The sequence below is a fragment of the Polyodon spathula genome, chromosome 10 (assembly GCF_017654505.1).
Source record: "Polyodon spathula isolate WHYD16114869_AA chromosome 10, ASM1765450v1, whole genome shotgun sequence".
NCBI lineage: Eukaryota > Metazoa > Chordata > Actinopteri > Acipenseriformes > Polyodontidae > Polyodon > Polyodon spathula.
Window position 1 is genome coordinate 27627563 of NC_054543.1, and position 24510 is coordinate 27652072.

The window sequence follows — 24510 nt, forward strand, 5'->3', positions numbered from 1 at the left end:
ACCCTATCCTTTCTGCACTCCTGCATTATAAATGAGTGATGATTAAAATCACTTTCGTTTCTTGCTATTACAATATTATTTTGGCTGAGAAAAAAATCTCATGCAATATCATTATTAATTAAAGACCAGTATTAAATATACGTAACCAGAGAACAGACACAGACTCACTCTTTGATCCTGTGCAAGGCACCCAGCTGTAAAGACAGGACCCCATTGGAAAAGGACAAGCTGCATCTGAGCTGGCATTTAACCTTTGTGTGTCACCGGTACAGGTACACACCTAAATCACCACAGCTTCCTTCATGCAGTTTAGAACTACATATATGTTTGTAACTATCATTTTTTTCTTTCAATCTGTGATTTTTAGTGCTCACTAAGATGACACTAGTGTTGTCGCAGTCAGTGTGACGCAACACAATGACACAGTGCTGTAACCGTGTAAAATAAACTATGACCCAAAAACTCGAACAGCCACACAAGACTCCTCAAGCAAAGCCTAATCAAGTGAGATTGGGCTGCTTTTACGGACTATTTTTTGTATTGAACATTTATACACAACAGCGATTTTGATGCATTTTTACTATTTTCAGTTTTTTCAAACCCATTAACAAACTCGACATTTAAATAAAAAAAAAGCTCTGTTGTGCAGCCCAAGAAGTCATCCTGGGTTAAACGGCTGTTTGAAAGTAAGTTGTTTGAGATTAGACCTCTAACCCTTGTAATGAAATTGCTGCCGTCTTTCAGGATAATAACAGTGTAGTGTGTTTTAGGTAAGAATAATTCTCAGGAAAACAGTACTTTGAAGAAAAACCTGCCGTGAAGTGGATTTATTTGAAAACAAAACAAACGCACAAATTGTGCGAACAAAAACAAAATAAACTCCTAACACTTTTGTGCGTCTAACTAGACTGGACAGGGTCTCTGTCTAACCAGGGACAGTCTACTTCTGTTTACCCCCAGTTACACACACCCGTAATTTATTTAGTTTTCCTTACTTTCTTTTCCCTGTAAATCCGCAAACCCAACTCACGCTCTCAGAAATTACTTTTAACCCGCCTCCTCCTCCTCACAACTCTTTTAACTTTCTGACAATTACATCATTAAACAATTACCCAGATTAATAACTCAAACTGTTAACCTACACTGGAGTTAGGTCTGATTCCAGTGTCCTCCCCAGGGTCTTAATGCTGCCATATACCCTACCCTTTGTTTGTTTAACTTTTCTTAACCAACCCATGATAACCATTTTACGTTCATTTGTTAACCTGTTGATTTTACTTTTAAACATTTTACATTATATCCATCCAGTTCGTTTATGTTATCTTTTCACATTTTATTACTTTTGCCTTCATTTTAACCATCTTCTCAATTAAACATTCTGACAGGGCTTTACCCAGTGTGAATTCTTTACACCCACTGCACTAAAGCTGTGATCTGGAATGTACAACCCCTCACATTCTCTCTAAAACAGTTGAAAAATAATTTGTGCAAACTTGATTTAATTAATCATAAAGCACCTAACCAGAAATGAAGACCACAACCGTTATCTGTACTGACTACTCTCTTAAGAGAGAGCTGTTCAGTTTGTCGAGTTTTCCTTTGTCTCTCTGAAAGGCTTTCTGCAGTGGCACTCATTAGTTTCAAATTGTGATGCTGTTCTTTGTAACATGTCCACCTGTCCACTGAGACACAAAACTCATACAGGACTCCAAAACAGATGATAGGTTTTACAAACTGATTTCAACTTTTCACTGCAAGCAAGAGCAGTAATGCTCAAATTAACTGTCATTAAGTAATAAGCAAACCCCAAATAATGTTAGCCATAAATTAAAAAATAACTGGTGAAAACTATAACCCCTCCCCCTCCAAGACGATTCAGCCAAATGTCTCTCTTATACCCTGGAAGCATGGTTAAGCAGGCCCAGTGGAATCAGTAAACAAAGCATGGTTACTGTACTGTGAAGGTAAGGGCCCAGCCTGGCTAGTCTCCTAATCATCTGGATCATTTAAGAACCGACTTGACGTTGTTTAGAGATCATCCAGCTTCTGGAAAGTGGAAGGGCACTGGTGAGAAAAATGACTATTCTTTATGTTACTATTACTCCAGTAAGAGGTTGTTCCAAACAACATAAGAAAATGTAAGAAGGAGAGGAGGCCATTCAGCTTATCAATGCTCGCACGATTCCTAGTCCTGTAGCTGATTGATCTCAGGACATGTCAAGATCGGTCATAAAGAATACCAGTGATTCAGCACCAGCAACAGAACTAGCTAACTAATTCCAAACTATCACCACTATCTGTCTAAAGAAGTGTTTCCTTCCCTCTGTCCTAAGACTATCTACATAATTATCAACTTAGTCCCCTGGTCCTGGTTTCTGTGTAGAACTTATAGTATTGGTTAGCATGTCCAAACTGGGTTAAATCCCAGGATGCAGAACAGTAATTGAAAAAAGGTTTTGTTTTTTTATGTTACTTACATTTAACAGGCTGGTATTTTATTAATGGTCTTATAAGGTAGCAACCTGGCTACGTATGTGTGTGTGTGTGTGTATATATATATATATATATATATATATATATATATATATATATATATATATATATATATATATATATATATATATATATATATATATGATATATAATAAAAGTTTTTTTTAAAATTGCACAAAGCATTTAATCAACTTAATTATTATTCATCAAGGCTTATTAAAACTGCATATGAAATTGCACTGATTTTAAAAACTTCTAAAAAAGAAAGCTCTTAAGCTAATGAGCCCTCTTTTGTGATGCTTAACATGATTTGAATTTCATTTGAAAAGCACGGTGCAACTTTAAACAAAAGCAAAAATCCATACAAAAATGAATGAGAAATCGATGCAAATGCACTGTTTACTGCGAGGGCACCATTAATGATGGCTGCATGTAAATTACAAATGAGATCTCTTCACTGTTCTAAGAGCTACAGATCAGCTTCTATTTCAAGGGAAGGCTTTATCAGCCGGCACTTCAAACAAAAGCAAAATAACAAAATGAAGTGTTGCAGCTCACTTGCTTTCATCTTTAAAATAAGCTTTGTATGTTAATAAGCACACAATACCTTTCTGATAGTGGCCTGAGCCTTTTCATTCTTGTGTTACCAGCATGTTAACCTTGAGCTTTTGAAAAACAAAAAGCATCTAATTCACTTACAAAGTAATAAAATATGTACAAGAAAATACTGCCAGTTCTTTTTTTGTGTGTGTGTTTTTAAAACGTCCTTCCTACAATTTCTGTACGATTGCGAAAAGTCTGATAGTACAACAAGAACAGTGGGTGGTAGATATTAGAGCACATTACCAGTGCGAGAAAAAAAAGAAAGAAAACTAACAGTGAATTAAAGAGCAGTGTTTTAATACTGTACATTGAGTCATTCTTTACACTTAAACAAATGCATATATTTTGAACAAATACGTTTTGTATCATTAACTGGAATGAAACAGTTTGTGTTATTGTCTAAAAAAGGTATGAATTGTTGACTGATGAGAGCTATCAATTAGGCATTGCACTTGATGGTTTTTTGTGAATAAGACTGTTAAAAAAGAAAAAAAAATGCTGATGTTGGTGTTTTGTAACTGAACTGTATCCCGTTAAGACCGCCCATGTAGCATTTGACAGGCTTCACAAAATGTCAGTTTATCAGCAGAGATGGTTATTGGTTGTTAGTTGCTTTGGAAATTAATTCTATCCCGTGATTACTTAGTTAAGCCCAGCCACGTAGCATTTGGCAGGTTGCACAAAGCGTGAATATAAGAAGGTTTCTGAGGATATTAAAAGAGGTAATTTCTCAAAGAACCTATAGTGCATGGCTGGTTTTTGAAAAATCGCGATAATAAACGGGGCATGATATTAAGCGAGTTGGTATAAAACAGGTTCATCTGTATATATTTGTTTCTTTATCATAGACTACAGTAAACTGCACGTGTTTGGTAGAAGCATGTTGTTGTTATTATTATTATTATTATTATTATTATTATTATTATTATTATTACACTATGTAACACAATTTTTGTTCCTGGGTAGTAAGTGTTATTTCCTAATTGCTTATGCCTCAAAAGTATAGAAAATGGCTATTATTCCCCACAAACTTTGCTTTTGTGACCAGGACAGTGATATTTCAAAATATCACTATTTCCAATGGGAAAATGGGCAAATGTGTGTCTTTTTGTTCACATAGTCAGAAAAAAACAACATATGAATCCAAATTAACATGTATTTATACTAAAGTAATACAAAGATGACTACAAAAGATTTAGAAGTGAGTAGTTTTTCGAGATTTACAATTATACTGTATTTACAGTAGAATTGTAAATTGTAAATTGTATAATTGTAAATCTCGAAAAACTACTCACTTCTAAATCTTTTGTAGTCATCTTTGTATTACTTTAGTATAAATACATGTTAATTTGGATTCATATTTTGTTTTTTTCTGACTTTATGTGAACGAAAAGACACACATTTTCCCATTTTCCCATTGGAAATAGTGATATTTTGAAATATCACTGTCCTGGTCACAAAAGCAAAGTTTGTGGGGAATAATAGCCATGTTCTATACTTTTGAGGCATAAGCAATTAGGAAATAACACTTACTAACCAGGAACAAAAAAAAATAAAAAAAATTAGTTACACAGTGCTATTATTATTATTATTATTATTATTATTATTATTATTATTATTATTATTATTATTATTATTATTATTATTATCTCTTAGCAGACGCCCTTGCCCAGGGTGACATACATTTGTATACAAATACTACATATCAAGAATTACAGTACAATTAAGAGCAAGATACAAAATACAGTGACTTCAGTCCTAATAAGAGCAAAGAGCATGTGTTTTGCACTTCATAAAAACCGGAAATTCATAAATAAAGTAATTCATAAATAAAGATTTGCATGTTTTACTTTTATAAATACAAACAATGTTTAAACATTCTTTAAATAACTTTGTGAACGTCCTTTAAGAAGCAACTAGACACAATTCTGGGATCAACTGGCTGAAAAGAAACCAGATTAGTGGTGATGAGTTGGATTTGTTCAAGTCTGAATTTCAAGTGGCTTCTCAAATACAAACACAGTGGTCAAGAGAATCATAGAATACACTTGTCAATGTGACCCAAAGCGTTTGGGGCATTCAACCCCACTAATGTTTTCCACCACAGATACAGGATGTGGTTCAAGCCTGATGGTACTTACCCAAAACACTAAGATTATGATTAATATTTACTCATAGCAAGTCACGCATTGCAATAATCAGGGAATATGTAACTATAATCAGTACTGTTAGAAAGCCATTAAAAGTAATGCTTTTAAATGACTTTACTTCCCTTACCCCAGCTTCAACCTAACGCTAACCCTATTAACTGATATGAGCACGAAACAGATAATTACAGGCCATCAACTTGGTAATTATCCTCTTAATTCATGTTACTTGTTATTCACCCTCAACAAATGTTATGATTAATAATACCAGAGTTAGAAACTCAGGAAAAATATGCTCTGCTTCAGTTTGTATAATTATACTGTTGCTACGGTTACTATCGAAAGGACTGTCCCTCTCTCGTGTAGGATTTGTTAAATTACTTATAAATGAGGGTCCCTGTCGTCTCATCCAGTAAAAGCACTTTTATCATAGAGTGCAGGGGGAGTCATACTGTTAGGAGCTCCCTGGTTCACCAGTCTTGGCTGGGGGCCCACAGGTAGCGAAGTATTGGCCCTGCTCCCGTGGGCTAGCTAATCATTTGGGCATTGCTGACCATCTATCGCGACTCCACTTACGAAGTTCCAGCGCACTGTTTTGTGATGTTTTCATGCACACACAAATGCTAGTAAACAAACAAAAAAAAATAATGTTGGTGGAATCTCCCCCCTCCTCAGTCTCGGAAGGAATAAAATACTGTTCCCAGTAATTGGCACAAAGACACCACTGCTGGAAGGCTTTGAGTCTCTCTCCAAAGCTGGCATTGAATAGACTCCGCTCACAGCTTCCTAGCAGCGAATCCCATTGACCACTCGGAGCCCACCCTCCTCTTGAGTGGGTCGGTCACACTGGGTCCCACCTGTGGCTCCATTCATTCGGATGTCCCCGTGGGAAGGAAAGAACAATTATCCCACAGTAAGAGGTTCTGGGACGAATGGGTCAGGTCAACAGCAGGAAGTGTGTATGTGTAGGTGGCACACAAAGACCACCACTGGAAATGGCTGGACTGCGTGCCCCAAGCAAGGCACAATGAAAGAAATGATACAGCAAGTATATAACCCCCACCTCCTACTCCACTATTACTGGATCTTCACTACAAGTACATTCCAGTACTGTATGTGTCTTTACACTGTTGCCTGTGTTCCCACAAAAAATGTTTGAGATAACACCTTCCAATTGGTACACTTTATTTGTTGAGGATAGTCAGTTTTACTTAAACACAAAAGGCTAGGGCTTCCACAGAAATATATGGAGACACTAAACAATGTATTGTAATCACGGAAAGTAAACCACAATTACTTATTTCACATTAGATTTTTTTTTTTTTTTGTAATATTAAACATATTAAAAGATAATTATAAAATAATGAGGCAGCTAATGGTTAACCTGGAACAAAGGATCAAAATGTATTTCTTCTAATATTTGAAGGTAACATTCACCTTTTTTTTTTCATTTGAAATCGCCAAGTGTATTTTACCCCATTGTCTCCCCAATTTGAAATGCCCAATTTGTAAGCCTGGCTCACCGCTGCAACCCCCGCGCTGACTCGGGAGAGACAAAGATGAACACACACATCCTCCGAAATGTGTGCCATCAACCATCCACCGCTTTTCACTCTGCAACCTCGCCATGCAGCTACCTCAAAGCTACCACGCAACTCTGGGCCGCTTGCAGGCAGGCCTGCAGGCACCCGGCCTGGTGCGCAGTGATCTGAGGACACCCTGGCTGACCTAATCCCTCCCCACTCTGGGGTGGCGCTCGGCCCATTGTATGCCGCCCCCTCCCACAGTCGCCAATGGAATAGCCTGGACTTAAACCACCAACTTCCAAGCTATAGGGTGCATTCTGCACTCCACGCGGTGTGTCTTTACCAGATGCGCCACTGGGGAGCCCCTCGAAGGTAACATTCATAAAACCTCCATCATAATAATGTAAGATGACAAGACTCATAACATTAAGAAGACATGACTGCATTTAACATATAATCAAAAGCATGTCACGTCCATTTGAAGTAATAATGAAGGTCCCCATTTCAAATAAACCATCCTAGCAAAATTACATATTCATTATAACCTTCCTTTAAGCCCACTGTATCTCAATACCTAAAGTACTGACTCTTTCCTGCAGCTCTCAAAGGAATTTTGATTGCTAATTTACACTGCAACAACAAAACAAACACAGATTCACAATTATAACTAACTGACTATTTAGATAAGCAATGTTCTTTGTGTTTGTGGCTCAGGAATAAATACCGGTAATAGCACTCAGCTAAATATACTGGTGTAAAAAAACAGTGAGACACACTCAGTGTTTCATTAGGTCTCTTAGACAACGTTTAACGCCATCCTATTGAATGCAAGATGCAAATGTTTGCATTTTTAACACAACTGTTGTAGTTCAAAATGTATGATTAGTGAGAGGACTTCAATGCTACAGTGGTTAGATAAAATATCTGTAGCACAAAGGTTAGTGTAAATGGGTTGTCCTCCACATAACTGATTTATTACACAAATGGCTTTCCTGATATTTTTCCAGGAAGGTATAAGTTGCCTCTGTTGCAAGTCAGTTTTAGTCATGATGGACGAGACAGATAATCTACAGCACTATAATAGAGAGTTAAAAGGAGGAGCCCAGTTTCCAGTAAGTGCCATATTGAAAGTGAGGACACTATGGGGCATTCTGGAGAACAGACTTGGTTGCAGATTCACTCCCACTCCACTTCTAACTTCCTTCAAGGAATTCAAGATAGTTGTACTGAGAAATGGTCAGCTATCGCAAACAGAATGATTCCCAATCTGGCTACCCATGATGGCCCTACATCCTATTGATATCGTAAGGTTCGATTGTTGCATACAGTAACAGCTGTTTTATTAACCCTGACCCCAACCTTAACCTAAAATAATGGATATTGCTAAGCAACTGAACCGTTGAGGCAAGCCCAGCCTGACTACCCTTTCGATGGGCATACAGAGTTGAGGTTAACTATCCCCAACCCCTTTTCCTCCCAGACCTGCAGGAACGCAAGGGCCACCTGCCAAAATTGGCAACTCAGAGCAAACTGGATTTGAATCGGTTAGTTCTCGATTGCATGACTCACCCTGGTCTAGTTGCAAAACGATTACGTCAGGACAACTGAGAAGGGTAGAACTTGTTTAACTGTGTTTCCTTCAAAGTGGCCCCTTTATTGTTTTATTGAAAGACTTTAAACAGCTGCACTGAAAGAGACTTGTGACTATAACACTCTTATCAGTACTGTCAGCTGTGAAAATCAGATTACAAAGTAATTGTTCCAAGCTTTGGACAAGCTCCACTGCACAGCTTACTGCTGAGGGGTGGAAAGCTGCACACTCTGACAGCCCAATTCTGAAATGATTTATTACAAACTCTCCTCTTCTTTACCAAATGAGTCGAAGGTGAATCTGAATGTAAATGCTGACCTTCAGTAGAGCCCAGCTTTAAATACACTTGTATTTGCTAACATGCCATTTGAATTCCCACGATTTGGACACAGGGCAATTAAAGGAGAGGGGCAGTTTTCGTTTTTTTAGGACACAGCTTCGGCACCAGATGTCACCTTTTCCTAGTCCGGCTGCAAATGGGTACATGATGTACAGCAGTCAATGTATTACCAAGTACCAAGGTCAAAGAAGAAACAAACTCCCCATGCCTAGCACATCTAAAAGGGTTTCCATTGCATGTTACCCTTCGAAAAAGTTTATGATAGCAAAAGCATAGCAAAGGGTAATGAAGCATAGCAAAAACATGGTAAAGCATAGGTAAGAAATGTGAAATATAGTAAAGCCTATCGATAAATAGGAAAAATGAAAACATACCAGTAAACTTTTATAAGGGTAATGGGGACTTGTACAGTAGGAAAATACATGTTCTGACAGTGCCTATAACAGTTTCATCATATGCATCATAAGTGAGATTATAATTGAGTTTGGCACATGGATTTTGTCATGTTAGAATATGTGTCCACACATGAACAAAATGTATACAACCATTTAATTGGCTTTTTTATTTTTATAAACTATCAATTTTACCCTCTTTTTTCAATTCCCTGTTAAAAATGCCCATACGCAGCCACCTACTTCTGGGTTAACATTATTTCATGAATTAATTATAAAAGAATAAATACCTCCAAATTTACAATTTTAAAGTAATTTATGCAGAAATGCAAGCTTCTCCTCTTTTAAAAGTTTACCACGGTAAATTTGACTAGTAATTTAGCATTTTCCCACACATGAATTTACCGTAGTTTACCATGGTTTACCATGTTTTTTTTTTTTTTTAATGTATACTTTACCATACCTCTCTTGGATTTACAATGCATAGTTATGCCTTACCATGATTTATTACACTTTTACAAGCTTTCACTACTGTAAACTTTTATAAGGGTCCTCACAATAGAGACTGTCTGACAGCTGCAGATGTGTTAGCTTGTGTCCTAATAGAGCTCCAGGCTATCAGAAGAACACTTGACATCATTTTAGCAGTGAAGTTCAGCCCAGTAAGATAACGTTATTGGCTAACCAATCCTATATAGATCAAACCCATCTTTCACTAAATGTCCTCTCCCGTTTCCTCCTCACCATCTCCATTGCAACTGTATCTCCCTTCTAGGGGTCAATGGTCCTCCATCAGCCTGGCCTCAGATGATTTCTGACTTGTTTGTGATCACACCTCAATTGCTAGTCCAGAAGTACTATGTCTAGCAATGCTTTGAAATGTGGATTAAGAACTATGCCAAGACAACAGCAACACGTGAATGGGAAGGTGCTTAGGATTTAGCATGACAGGCTGTGGAAATGTGATAACAGGTAGGGCCTCAGTCCATCTCTTTGATGTGCAGCTTAGCTGCTGTAAGAAAATTTTAGAAATCTAGCTTTTGAGTACCTTATGATTTTTCCTAATCCCAAAACTTTAAAGCACTCATGTTCTGAAAGCCTGGCTTTAACCTGACAAAATGACAGCAAGAAATGTAAAATTACAAATTACTGCAGAACTATGACAAAAAATGCCACTCAAAATTTAAACAGGGGTTGTACTGAACGGTTTAGTCAATACCATAACTTCCAGCTGCTTGAAATGTGTGTAAATCCTTGAACTTGAAAATTAGATAACACTTACCAGTCCTTCATACGTAAACAAAGTGTAAAACAAACCAGTTACCAAAAAACAAGTAAAGTACAGTATGGCTAACTAGAGGAATGTAGTAAACTGGCACAAAAGTAGTAGACTTGAATGTTTGGACATTACTGCAGCTTTAACTGTTAGATATTCCCCTAACTATGAAACATGTACACAAAACGTATAACTGTAAAAAGGGCTGTAATCCCCTCGAAGTGTTTATAAAACAAAAAGGTGCAATACAATGAAGATAACCCCTCAATGTCTTGCCACAGAGTGACTGAGAAAGGATTTCCAGTGTAGTGGTCTCTTAAGATGTTTGGTCCTTTGTTTGTTTTCAATTAACTAAGCACTTGCTCCCATGCTGACACTGCACCCCAAGTGGACTCATTTATAAAAAAAATCAGTAAGCCTAGAAGATTCAAATGTTTCTGTGCAACCTTTTCTTTACAGTGCAATTATGAAGAAAATGTCTGAATGGAAGAGGGGCAGTTGTACCTATGAAATATTTGTATCAGACTTTTCCCCTGTAAAATAAGTAATAATAGAATAAACAACTAAAATCACTCTATTCGTGCTACGTGTAGCATGCATGCAAACAGCACACAGATTAAAGTAAGGCAGGAGGTGGGTGGGATGGGGGTACCTGTTTTTCGGAGGGGGAAGTCATCTTTGGGATCGTACATCCCCAACAGCGTGTGATTCAAAGTGGCAGACATCCCAGTCTGGGGTGGGGAGCTCTGATCCAAAGAACTGTGCTGGGTTTTCCTGAAAGGAAAGCCAAGTCAGAGAAACACATTAGGGCAAGTAACAATTAATATACAACATGCAAACCATGTGGTGAAGGCTTTGTGTTAGGACACGACTTGGAACATTCAAAACAGGGGAAAACAAAAAGCAAAACAAGGTATCCATGAATAACCACACTATTAGTCTGCTGTTAAAACAGAGAAGGTCTCATTGTCCCTCCCAGGTTTTATCATTCTGGGTGTGTAAAACCAAGCTTCCATTAGGTTGCTGTCATAATTTCTAAGCCAGATAAGCCAAGGTTTGGAATGTAATTCATTTTTACTTATTTTAAATGTGTTTAACAATAAGGAAAACAAAACATGCACAAAAAAGGAAACCATGCATTCTGTTGGTGTGGTTTTGCAGTCTTTACAATTTTAACTGGTGCAAACTAATGGTTTAAAGTCAATTTTTACCCTCTGTAACATTATCAATGCCCTTATGTCATGATAAAAACCCATTGGTTCTTCATTAGTTTTTTCATTCATTAGTGATTTTTTTAAATGCAACACAATAAGTTGCTGCATCCTGGTAACCGGGCGGTAGGTCACATGATGTAATTGCAGCTAGACTACTGGAAGTAGTTTAACCTACAGCAAAGGACGTGGTCAGGAAAGTGGAAGCTGCAGCAACTTGTCAGCTATAGTGCTGTATTTGAAATATCTGCATAGACTGAATTCAAGAGGTAAGAATGGCAATTTTAAAGCATTGGTTAGTCTTGAAACACCTTGCATGGCACGGAGACCCATCCACAAAGTGCACTGTAACCCCTGAAGACATTAATGTTTTTAGTTATATGATAGTGACATCTGATAGGAACAAGACATCACTTTTAGAGTCCTATTACTTTACAGCAAAGTTTGAAAAAAAATTAACCTAACTGGGCCTTTAAGGCGGAACTTTGCTATTTAGTCTCCCCGCATACAGTAGGATTTAAAACCTGATAGACAAGTTTGCAGGTACAGTGCTGAGCGCGCCAAGGTAAAACACAACTCTCTCACTAAAGATGACTTCCTCTAGCCAGTAAACATCTAGGCCCAGATCAAGTTTAATAAAACGTAAAACCAGATATCCAATTCCCAACAGCTGGCTACTATCTCGCTTATTACCAGACCAAAGTTGCTAAATTGGCTGTTAAGTGTGGCTAATACTGATTTAATAAACGTTCATGTATTGAATGCATGCTATTTTCAAGGACAGTATACACAGGACTGCATGATTCTGTATTCAAATAATTAATATAGGTAAGGTTTGGAAGAGCTTATACGGAGTAGTTATTCAATTTCATTGACATACTTTTAGTTTCCTCTGTAACAAAAAACCTTGAGACACACTTAAGTGCCAGTCAGTCACAAGAAGTGCTTATAAAGTGTTTAGCAAACGACTGTAATGAAATGGCTTTTTGCCAGATAAATATAATCCCTTGATGCACCCCCTCCCCCCTCAAAATATGTATTTACAGTATAATCGTAAATCTCGAAAAACTACTCACTTCTAAATCTTTTGTAGTCATTTTTGTATTACTTTAGTATAAATACATGTTAATTTGGATTCATATGACTTTATGTGAACAAAAAGACACACATTTGCCCGTTTTCCCATTGGAGATAGTGATATTTTGAAATATCACTGTCCTGGTCACAAAAGCAAAGTTTGTGGGGAATAATAGCCATGTTCTATACTTTTGAGGCATAAGCAATTAGGAAATAAAACTTACTACCCAGGAACAAAAATTGTGTTACATAGTGTTATCATTACATGGAAATGTTCCAGCAAGAATATCACTTCTGTTATACTGTATTAGTAAAATTTATCAACTGATTTCCACCCCACTTACTTCCATAAGCTACATAGGACTCAAATGATAACATGTATTTTAGTTTTAAAACAGATATCTGGTACTACACTAGGTTAAACACAATTCTCAGTTTGTTTGTCTTGCCTTACAGGAAGTCTACAACTGCTTTACTTCCTTTGTCATTTCACTTCAGCAGTGTGGCTGTGAGTGGCTGAACACATGTCAGTCATCAGAATAAGTAGCTGAATGGATATTGACAGGAAAGAAGCAGATAAAGGGGTGGGGATAAAGTCACCACCCTGTAGGTGAAATGACCCAGGAAGTACAGGGCAGTATGAAAGCATGGCCTGCAAAAAATTACCTCTTCAACCTGACATGTTAATTATGAACACTAGTGCAATCAATTGAATACCTAGTTCTATATTTCAATTGCCACAGCTGAACAGACATGTCGGCTGTATCAGCACTTCCTCCGTTTCAATGTTTATTTTGCCAGGTTACTGGTGGACTCCTGATAAAGGAAACCCTTGCTTGTTGACACCATGCATCCATCTGAAGTGATATTAGAAGGGTTGGACTGTTAACTTGAATCTTTGTAATATAAATGTTTGTTTATTTTGAAACATTTAACACGTGTGTGTAAAGATTCCGACAGGCTGCGACAGTATATTGAAAAATACTTCTAGTCAAAACATTTGTCTTTGAATTTATAAAGACTTGACATGCACTGGCAGTATAGATTTTAAACAGATATTTCATTCTGTAATGTCTGTGCTGCAATATAACACTCCACTACCAAATACAATTTTCCAGGTAAACTCCACCCTTTACGAAGCCAGAACTGGATATTTGCCAGAAATCCATTTATACTAATCAGCTTCTGAGATCCAGTTGCTGTTTTCACAGTGCTGTGCTTTGCATATTGTATTGAGTTACTCGTAATGCATGTGACCACTGCTTTCTCAGGTTAACAAACCTGTGCTTTGTTTACACACACACTGCAAAACAGACCCTAAAGACATAAAGACACAAATCAAATGTAAAATGAGTGCTATGGCTAAACTGCCAGTACCCAACAACTGTGTATTAAAAAAGAGGTTCTAGAATGACATGGTTAAATGACCACTTGCATGTTTTGTAGCCTTTCTCCTTTGGAACAACAGAATTGGAAACACCTGCAAATGACTGATAAATGACTAATACATTGGGGGGACAGATAGCATCCCTGACATATGAAATATATAAACGCTGCACCCCCCTGTTGCAGGTCTGTTTCAGTGATGATGGGAAAGGCAGTAGTTGGCAGGTGCATCCAAGATAAAGATAATAATTTAGGGTTAAATTCGTATCAGCTGGTTCGACAGACCCGGATTATCACTAGTCACAGATTTCCTAGCATAAGTCAATATTGGGTAGTCCAAGATTAGTGCTAATCTGGCCCTGTGAAACCAGCAACTAAATGTTTGCTAAGTGTTAAAGGTTTAACCATTGTCAAAGACACTATCGCAGAGGTCAGAGGTACAGTTTTTACAGTAGGATGTCTGCAGTGTAAGCTTATTTAATTAGTATTTATGCAAAGTATTTTCTATATGCACCTTGCTTTGACCTACATTTTATATCCTTGCAGATGTAATTCTCTGAGAGTTAGCAACAGAAACTTTTCATCTCTAGTGTACTCCAGATGTTTCAAAATGTAGCATGTGTTTCTTTCACACCTGCACAATTGAGACATATGAAGCTAAAAGTGCAAAGCAACAGATTAAAAGAACTATTTTGTCAGATACAGTTTTACATTTCTCAGATTTCTCAGTAAAGAGATTAAAAAAAAAAAAAAAAAAAAAAAAAAACATTCTTAAAACGTTACAACTTGTATTACTGGCCCCACTGAAAGACGTGCCTGTGAATTAATGTATAATGATGTTTATAGGCTGTTCAAACACATAGCTGATGAGACATTCTGAGAGACCTGAGCCACTGAGCTTTACATTTTACCTTAAGTGCCACTTATTATGAAGGGTCGTCCACATTTTATTGGAAAAGGATGGGATGAATGAAGCTTTACTCATTAAAAAACCTCTTCAGAAACCAAACTGTGTTTCTGCCATTTATCTTAGACGAGCAGAACAATAAATATAAATTAATGCATACAATCTGAATTATTTTCTGTCCCATCATTTGATTCTTATTGCAATTTCAATGCAATTTACTTTGTGATATTTTATGTGCTGGCTTGCTTTGAGGTGTTATTTTGTTCTAGTTGCTTGTGTAACCCAGGTGACCAGCCAAATTGTCATTATGGATGTAAGAGCTAGCACTGTCTAGTAAACAGGCACTGCACTAAGAGTTTACTGGTAATACACAGCTGTGCATAAGATGGCTCTTACTTCATTAAACATCTGGCCTAGATCCATGGCAGGCAACTAGAACAGAAGAGCAGCTCCTGAATTAAGGTCAATGCACCTCAATGAAAAATTGTTCAGTAGCATTAAGGACCACTAAGATTACTGCAAACATAAAAAGTAAGGGGGCAACAAAAATATAAAACAAGTGATCAGCAGACTCAATCATTGGTTAGAGTTTCATTGTTTCCACTCTATTAAAAGCAGACCTGTTTAGACCTGGACCCCCCCCGATACCACTACATCTCTGTAAGCCAAAACGACATCCTTTTGCTACTACTAAACCTTTAAAACAAAGGGAATAAGGTGACGCTCACTGTGCAATACTACATGGCAAGTTAAGGTTCCTTTTGGTTTTTACTTACCCATACCAGAAGCGAGGGTCATTCGGCATGCAGTGGTTCAGGTTTCTCTGCGCTAAAGCCTTCTTCTTATTCAACACAAACTCTTGGAGTTTCATCTTCACCTCTGTGCTGGCCACTGCACCTGTTAAATCACAAGAATATGTTGATAATGTCCAGGGAAAGGAAACAGTTCACAGAACACATCGTCACACTGTACCTACCCTGTCAGAGCGGGAACTGTTGTTACACTATGGGCCCTACTTTTGAGAGGAATAAAACAATATTATAATAGTTTTCAAACCAGCAAGAAGTAGCTGATGCCATGTTTCTATGTGTTTCTGAGTCTTTAGGTTATTTCTATCTTTAAAATATAGAAGAAAAGCCTTGAAGCTTATTTTAAGAAGGTAGAATAATTCACAACCGAACATCTGAATTTCTTACATATTTAAACTATACCCATAAGCACAGATACAGACTTGCTGAGATAACCAAGTCGTTTAGTTATTTATTATCTATTTTTTAACTACCATAAGGTCTTATTATGTCACTTCTGCAGACAGAGTGCTTGCTTAAACTGTGGTCCTACATAAACACGTTAGGACCTGTTAAGCCACCTGGTTGGTACAGTGGTAATGTCTTTATTAAGAACCTTGCTTGAACATATGTTTTAAATGGCTTGCTTATTCAATTTAGAATAAAGAATTGGGGTAGTGTTATATAACATATGTAATGCAATATTGACTATTTCAAGGAACTGACCTAACTAACTCAGACTACATTCTGCAAAACCCTCCACTACTTCTTACTATAGCAATTAAAGCAAGTAACAAATCTGATCTGATTAAGACAAACTCTGAGGGGGACCGAGTAAATTTGGCGTATTCATAGCTCTCAAAAGAACTGAGACGCACTCATTTGGCAATAAACTGCCCCCACAAGGTGTGAATAGGTTCTTACTCTCTTGGCCGCGCTCCTTGTTCTTGAGAAGCTGCAGTTTCTGTTCTCTCTGGTGCTTCTCCATCTCTTGCTCCTGACGGTGCTTCTCCAGCTTGCGTTGGTGCTCCATCAGCTCCTGCTGGTGCTTCAGAGCCAGCATCTCCTGCTGATGCTGGGAAAACAGAACATAAACCAATATTATGTTACTGTTTTAATCCCACATGCAGAGAGCGGTTAATAAGGGTATGCAGATACTCACATGTTTAGTAATTCCCTTTAAGAAGTTTTAAGTTGTTAGGTATTAATTAAATGGAATAAAATGTGATAATTACTCAACACAAAACAAGGTGCTCTTGCTTACCTGAGTACCCCTCAGTAACAAGACCATAGTGTGATTTAATAGAAAACCTGATGATCTCCTTCTTTATCTGCCATTATTTGTCTTAACTTTCTTAAATCCTGTTGGTATAAAATCATTTTGATTTTAATTTGCTTGTTTGCTTGGAAATGCATCATCTCCATAAGATTTAATCTGGGATTAAACGTGACAAAAACGCATATCCCAGTATGTACAGTGGTATCTTAAAGTAGGTCAAAGGACATCTGGTACTCATTTGTAAAGGTGAGGGAAAGACAGCTTTTCTTGTTGTGAAATTAACACATTTATTGATAGGTGTCGTTTGGTTAATACTTGGCATCAAAAAAACAAAAACAACAACAACACACTTTACAGTGATAGTACTAGGAAAAAACGTATTTGCACACCCCTTTCATTAAATGATTTATAAACAAGGGCTTAACTGGGCTAAATTCTCAAAGCTATTTGCTCAAAATCAAAATAAGACCATTTCAAACACCAATTACAATTCTAAAACAAATAAGAAACACATTATGACTACTAACAAAACTGTAATTTGATGTCCAAGTTGTATATTTCTGGTCTGGTTACTTGACTGGGTGCGTTTATCCTTTCTGAAGAAAAAAAAAAAGAAGAATGAAGAGTTGGAGAAAATGGACTTTCAATTGTTCAAGTGATTTAGATTAAAAATGCCAAAAAAAAAAACATGATGTTAGTATTAACATATTAATGAAATCTGTGTAGAATTGCTGATAAATCTGTTTTATTTGACAAAACCACAGTTCTTGCCAAATTTAGTTACCAGTTGAAACAATTGGTATTCATTATTAATCAAATATTGTTACATAGCAGTGTGTGTGTGTGTGTGTATGTGTGTGATGTTACTGGCTTTGTCAATCGGGTAAAACTAAGGAAGCCAGGCTAAACAACATTACAGATATAACAAGACACTTTGTATATGTATGCTGTGCTGTTTTGACAGGCAGAATTATAGATAGAAAAGCACACTAGCGAAAAGCACTAGTAAAGATGTGGGGCAGTTGAAAGTCTTATTGTCACATGCAGTGTATAGAGGGTTCTCCTTACAACCCTAAAGCAGCCAGAAGGCACGTAATAGGCAGAGAACAGTGATTATAACTCGATATGACAGCAACTAAACCCAGAACCAAGCTAGTTATTGCAAATATCATAAAACAATAAGGGAAATGGAAATGTACCCAACAGTATTATTATTATTATTATTATTATTATTATTATTATTATTATTATTATTATTATTTGTTTATTTTGCAGACGCCTTTATCCAAGGCGACTTACAGATACTAGGGTGTGCTGGGTGTGCATCAGCTGCCGTCACTTACAACAACATCTCACCCGAACGACGAAACACAAAGAGGTTAGATAAAGAAATGTATCTGTTTAACTCAAGCCTTGGGCATCCCTCTGTAGTCCGCATTAGGACTGTTAAAGTAACAGGATCACTTACATTGCTACAGAGGACACTGTGGCGATGTTTACATGTACAAGTCATGACCGTTTTCCTCACAACCTGTTTGCTGCACTTTTCAGGAAATGCGTTGCTATGCAGTTCTGATTTAGGAAAAAAAACACTCGGCCGTACTAATGCAGATTACTCAATTCATAGTAATTTAGGGGCGGGGATATTGAAATACCCGCGTCTGCTTACTAACTAGAAAAAGAACGACGCTGAATATCGTGAGGAGAGCTTCATGCGTTGCCATGAAGATAAAAACATTTAACAAGAGAAATTAATTCACGTCGCGCACATTCTGAATTGCGCTGCGCATAGGCTGCAGCAGCTCAACCTGGATTCTGTGCTGCGAGTGACACACACGCAAGATAAATCATATGTACTTTCATTTTAGATTAAAAACTACTTTTGTTTTTATGTGATATTAAATCAGAAAAACGGGATCTTGACTGCTGAAACCTCGTGAACCGAAAACACGTTTCCTTCTCCGGCTTACCTGGGTTTTTACAGCAAATTTCATCGTGAGAAAGGGATTGACCCTGCCCTTAAAGTCGCGCTGCCAAAAGAACATCCTTTTGCTCTTTCACGATGTATTCGCTTTTCAATGTCACACAGTCATGACTGTAACCATTCTTGTGTACATCTCACAATGTCACACAACAGGCAAAATAACCAGATGAGCTTATGTTGTATTTGCACAACTAATTTTGAAGTGATAGAAAAAGACTAAAACAAACCTAAATCAGCCTAATATGCCATTCATTGTAGACTAACAAAAATTAAACAAGTTGTTTTTTCAAATGGTGTTACACTGCCCCTCCCAAGTTTTATTACACTTTAATATGCAGTTCTCTATTTAAAACTGAAGTAGTTTAACCTGAAAATGTCTGCTTATAATTAAGCATTTTTAATTTACAGTACTATAGGTGTGGTCCAGAGGGATTAGGCACTATGCTGGAGAGGATAGGCTGTTACCTGGATATAAGTTTATGGGTCCCTGTAGCACCATACAAAGGAAGAGAGTGAGATAACCATGGAGGATCAATCCCTAAACTCCATCCATTAGGGCAGGAAAAACTACAAGTAGACCTGAATGGAGATTAGATACAACTAACAGTCACAGAACCTGTAAACATATTTGTTCTATATTAAAAATCAAAAACAAAAAAACAGCCTTGTTTGTCCGTAAAACACAGATGTCCTTAGATGTTGTTTAGGTAATATGCTACTGAATGTATTTATTTGATTTACTTCAATACAAATACAAAACACCCAAGACAGGGCTAAACATATGATCTGCTAAAACAATGTTGTGTTGAGCAGGAAATGGGGAATATACTGTAGAATTGCTCAGTGGATCCTGGGAGTGTATTTGAAATAAGCCTGTGGGTTATAAACGAGGTGGAGTATGTTCATCTGAGCCGGTGACCAAGGAACAACTAAAACAGCAGTGAATTTTACATGGAGTCACTGCTGTGTATTTGTAAATATGACAATGACAAAACACTGACAATAAACTTGTTTCATGTGTGCTTTCCTCCTTTGTCTTAGTTTACACCACACAAGTATTCAAAATAAATGAACATGGTGAGCGTTCTAATAATACATTACAGTAATCACAGTACATTATTAATTAAAAAAATCTAAATACAATTTTACACAAGTCTGAATCTGAATTATACAAACTCATAAATGTTTCTTTTATTTATTTATTTATTTATTTATTTATTTTTTTTTTAATTTAAATTATTTTTCTGGAAAATTCCGCTTAATAAAGCTGAGACCCAATCACTGGCAATTTAAGAATCAGTGACCGTATGTTCCCGCCGCACTGTACCCTTGTTCAGTACATAAAGAATCGGTTTGTGGTGCATGAAAAAAAAAAAAAAAAAAAACAACTGTGTGGGTGCATCATCATCTAAAAAACACAAAGTTTGGAAATAGGAAGAAAGTTACTTGGAAATTGCATTTACCTTTGTTAGCACGGCAGATGAACCTTCAGCAGTGTGTGACATATGGTGTTTAATTACATAACGCAGCACAAATTCTGACCCAGTTACCTGCATAACTAATAGCTATTTCAAATAGTAATGTACATTCCCAGCAGACGTGGCTCAGTTGTGTTTTGTCAACAAGGCAAGGCTGTAAGTATTTCCATACATTCATGCTGTTGATTGTGATGAATGTTCTGGGTGTGTTCTTAGTTTGGTTATATACATTCAACAGGAATTATGAGAAGAGATACATCCATAGTTATCCCGCATCAGCATTTACTGTGCTGCTGCTACTACTTAGCATATCTTATACACACTGAAATTACTGTTGGAACATTAAGTTAGTAAACGAGCAAATAATGTTATGACCAAGTTTCATGACAATTGGATAAGTGGTGCGACATACAGATGCACGGATCGACAGACAGACAGACACACTCTTATTTTCCCAGAATCTGTTATTCTGATATTAAATGCTTTTCTGGTTAAAAAAAAAAAAAAAAAAAAAGAAGAGACCAATAACACCACCACAAATGTAAGACCTTGGATTAAGATAAAACCACACAAAGGATGATTAATAAAATAAAATGCATTATTTAGAGCAACACTCTCTGCTTAGTTAAACAGAAGCAATTAACAATTAGTATTTTAATGATGCCCATTATCACAGATTAACATACATTATCAACGCAGGAGCCCAGATGCATTACAGGCCAGTGTTTGTTATATAAACTGAAACCTGCTTAATATAATTCCTGGTAAAGTCACCCTCACTCTTATTATCAGCACATTGAAATGCTAGACTAGAATATAAATATCATGGGAGTCAATGGAAACAAACGCCTGATAATATTACTTGTGTTATTGTCATGCTTTCATTTAACAGCCATACTATTGATTTCCGCCCTCCTTAATATCTCTTTGGGAAAGCAATGCATATGTTTAGGAGTTTACATGTCAGTAAGTTTCGGTACACTATTGAAAGGTCTGAATAAAGTTCGATGGCTGCACAATATAACATACAGTAAATTGGAATGTGTAACAATTGAAATATTACAATGTTGTGTACATGTACAGTGCAATAGACTGTATATAGAAAAGAGTTCTGAATGTAAACAACACTACTGTAATAAATGCAACACATGGTACTATATTTGAGTTTCACAGACAACCATGCATTACATTGAGTGGAACGAGGACAGTTATTGTTGAGTTGCACAAAAGAGTTGCAAAAATTATGTAACTGTTCCTCATTATCAACATACCTGACAAACAAATTATTTCCATGTTTTAACTTGAAGAGCTTTTAGCATTCAAATTAAATCGAAAGTAAACATGTAAACAAATAGTACTACATCTAGGGAGACTACTTCACAGTAAATGTACTATGGCCAAAAAGTTTTGCATCACCCTTTAGAATGAACAAATTGTGCTTCATAGAATGAAATGTAACATAAAATATTGTACTACTATTATGCATTTTCTTTGATTACACAATGCCAGTGGTGTAATCAAAGTAATGGTTTTCCAAGACACCAGCACTCTGCTGAAAGTAACACATTTGAAACAGTATTTTCGGAACTACATTTTTAAATAACATTATGCACTGTCCACACATTTTACAAACTTATTGAACTCTTTTTTTTTTTTTTTTTTTTTTTACATATGCCACTCTTTTTTTTATTGATGAAACTTGCATCAGGGGAACACAGTTGCAAACTAGTGAAGGTAGAAGATGCTTCATTAAACATAGATTTATGAGGGTCTTCAATGGGTTACCGAGCCATGCTGTTAATGCTGTATCACAGTGATTATTTAAGACACAAATTGATCCATCCGGAACTGGAGCATTAATGTACATTTTTGTATATGTTCTTACATTTAATCTATATTGAGTGTTATTTTTTTATGAGCTGCACAGTAAGTTAGTTTTCATGGAAGGCCTCTGCTGCACTGTGAGGTCTTTGCCCCATGACCCATGATTTGCACGCGTGAACATTTCATCACTGTTCTCATGAGCACAGTGTCCCTGTCTGTCAAGAACATGAAACAAAGATATCCAACAGGTAGAAAAAATAGGACAGTGAGTAAGATGCAAAACACTACTGGTAAAAAAGTTGACATGAATTTTATCGAAGCCCCTGTACGTCTAACATTCTGTTTGCATGTCACTCTTCAGGTTGCAAAAGCAATGTTTCAAAAAAGAGCAGAATGATTAATTTCTATGATTTTTTTTTTTATTATTTCAACAACAAAAAATCCAGTAAAGGATCATTATTAAAAAAAAAAAAAAGAAAAATAGATTGTTTTCTAAATTTATTTTGGGGTAGTGTTTCCACCTGCTGGTGCTAGGGCAACACCACTATGTGTCACTACACGGGTGGATGTATACATGATGGTATTGTTGTTCCTAACAAAGGAGAGTTCACAAAATCAACAATGGGAGAACCGAACGACGAGTAAAATTGCTCAGTTCAAATCATGTTGGGAAGTAAATAATACGGTGGTTCGAGTTGTATTCCATATTCATTTATCCCCCAATTTTTTCCATATTTTTTTTCAATTTGTTGTCTCCACTTAAGCTACAACAACACTCGATTAGTCAGGGAATGATTGGTTTCAGGCATTCGATGGTTACAATAAAGAAGTGATTGAGGTGTGACAGAAAAGCACACCGTGGCTGACTCGCGACATTATTACAATTTTTTTTTTTTTTTTTTTTTTTTTTTTTTCAGATAAGCCTATTTTTAGAACAAAGCATGTTTTTTTTTCTTATATCACTGCAGCAATTCTAGTTAAAAAAAAAAAAAAAAAAAATAGGGGTTTTAAAAACCGACTTCAATTCTCTGGTGTCCGAAGTAAACCAGTATGTCCAAACGTTGCTCCACAAAGGGCCACTCTGAGACTTTCAGTCAACAAAAAGGCAGATAATAAGCTGGCATCTTACTGGACTAATACAGCTAAAGTACATAACACAGTCCGTAATAAGAACACATTAACAAAAAAGTTAGTTTTAACCAACCAAAAATCATTTAGGTCATGTGGTTGTGTTTAATATATATATATATATATATATATATATATATATATATATATATATATATATATATATATATATATATATATATATATATATAATCTGCATCAGTGTCACAATATGTCAGTGGACAGGCAACCAGTTGCAACTGGGCTCAAGTGGTCAGAGGGCAGGATTTAATGGAAATGAAGGCCACATTTGGCTCCTGGGCCTGGGTCTGCACAGGCTTGGTATAAAACTCTGCATAAATCAGTTTTATAATAATGGAGAGTTGTCAGCTATCCATTAGCGCCCCATGCACCCGCAGTCTGTTTTTAGTAATATTCGGCACATTTAATAAACTAATTACTGTAGCAATTTAAATAAATGGTGGCCTTTATAACAAACTCTGTAATTAATTCATGTATTTCAAAAGCACACTATTTTCATAGAATTCTTATCAAAAATTGTTTATAAACATGGCAGTGTGTTTAACTTATCTTTTTTTAGTTACAGAACATACACCAAAACATGTTGCTACCATGTTAATCTGTTGGTTCCTATAACTGTATGTAATCCAACTTAATAAAATATCCCTTTATCATTGTCAGAGAAGCAAAACAGGGAGGTGTCCCTTTTTAAATGTAAATGTATACATGTTTCCTAGAAGTTTAGCAGTGTCATAATTAATTATGAATACAATATACATCTTTTAGCACCGTGTTATTAATAAAGAGTTTTGAAAACTGAAATCAAGATAATTCATAAGCTATACACTGAGAGGTGGATTCATAAATCAAACTAAGTATAACCCCTTTAAATCACATTTTAGAATGCATATTTTTTGTAATATACTGTAAGCTATATTAACTTGTAAAAAGCTAATGATTAAAACTGATTACTCTGATTAAAATCACTGTGCTCAATGTGCTGTCTTTTACACATTTTAGGACAATTTACAGGTTCTGTACATCAGTACTGTATGCACTGTATATAATGTAACATGCAGT

At 36.4% G+C, this 24510-nt stretch overlaps 1 protein-coding gene across 4 annotated transcripts in view; it reads right to left on the reverse strand.

The window, feature by feature from the left end:
• LOC121322045 (histone deacetylase 4-like) overlaps positions 1-24510 on the reverse strand; it is a 282533-nt gene that overhangs the window by 60988 nt on the left and 197035 nt on the right. For all 4 annotated transcript variants that reach the window (XM_041261508.1, XM_041261507.1, XM_041261509.1 and 1 more), the window contains 3 exons: positions 16662-16812; positions 15726-15846; positions 11021-11142 (listed from right to left, as the gene is read on the reverse strand). In XM_041261508.1, the coding sequence (XP_041117442.1) occupies positions 11021-11142; positions 15726-15846; positions 16662-16812 (394 nt within the window). The remainder of the gene's footprint in view (positions 1-11020; positions 11143-15725; positions 15847-16661; positions 16813-24510) is intronic.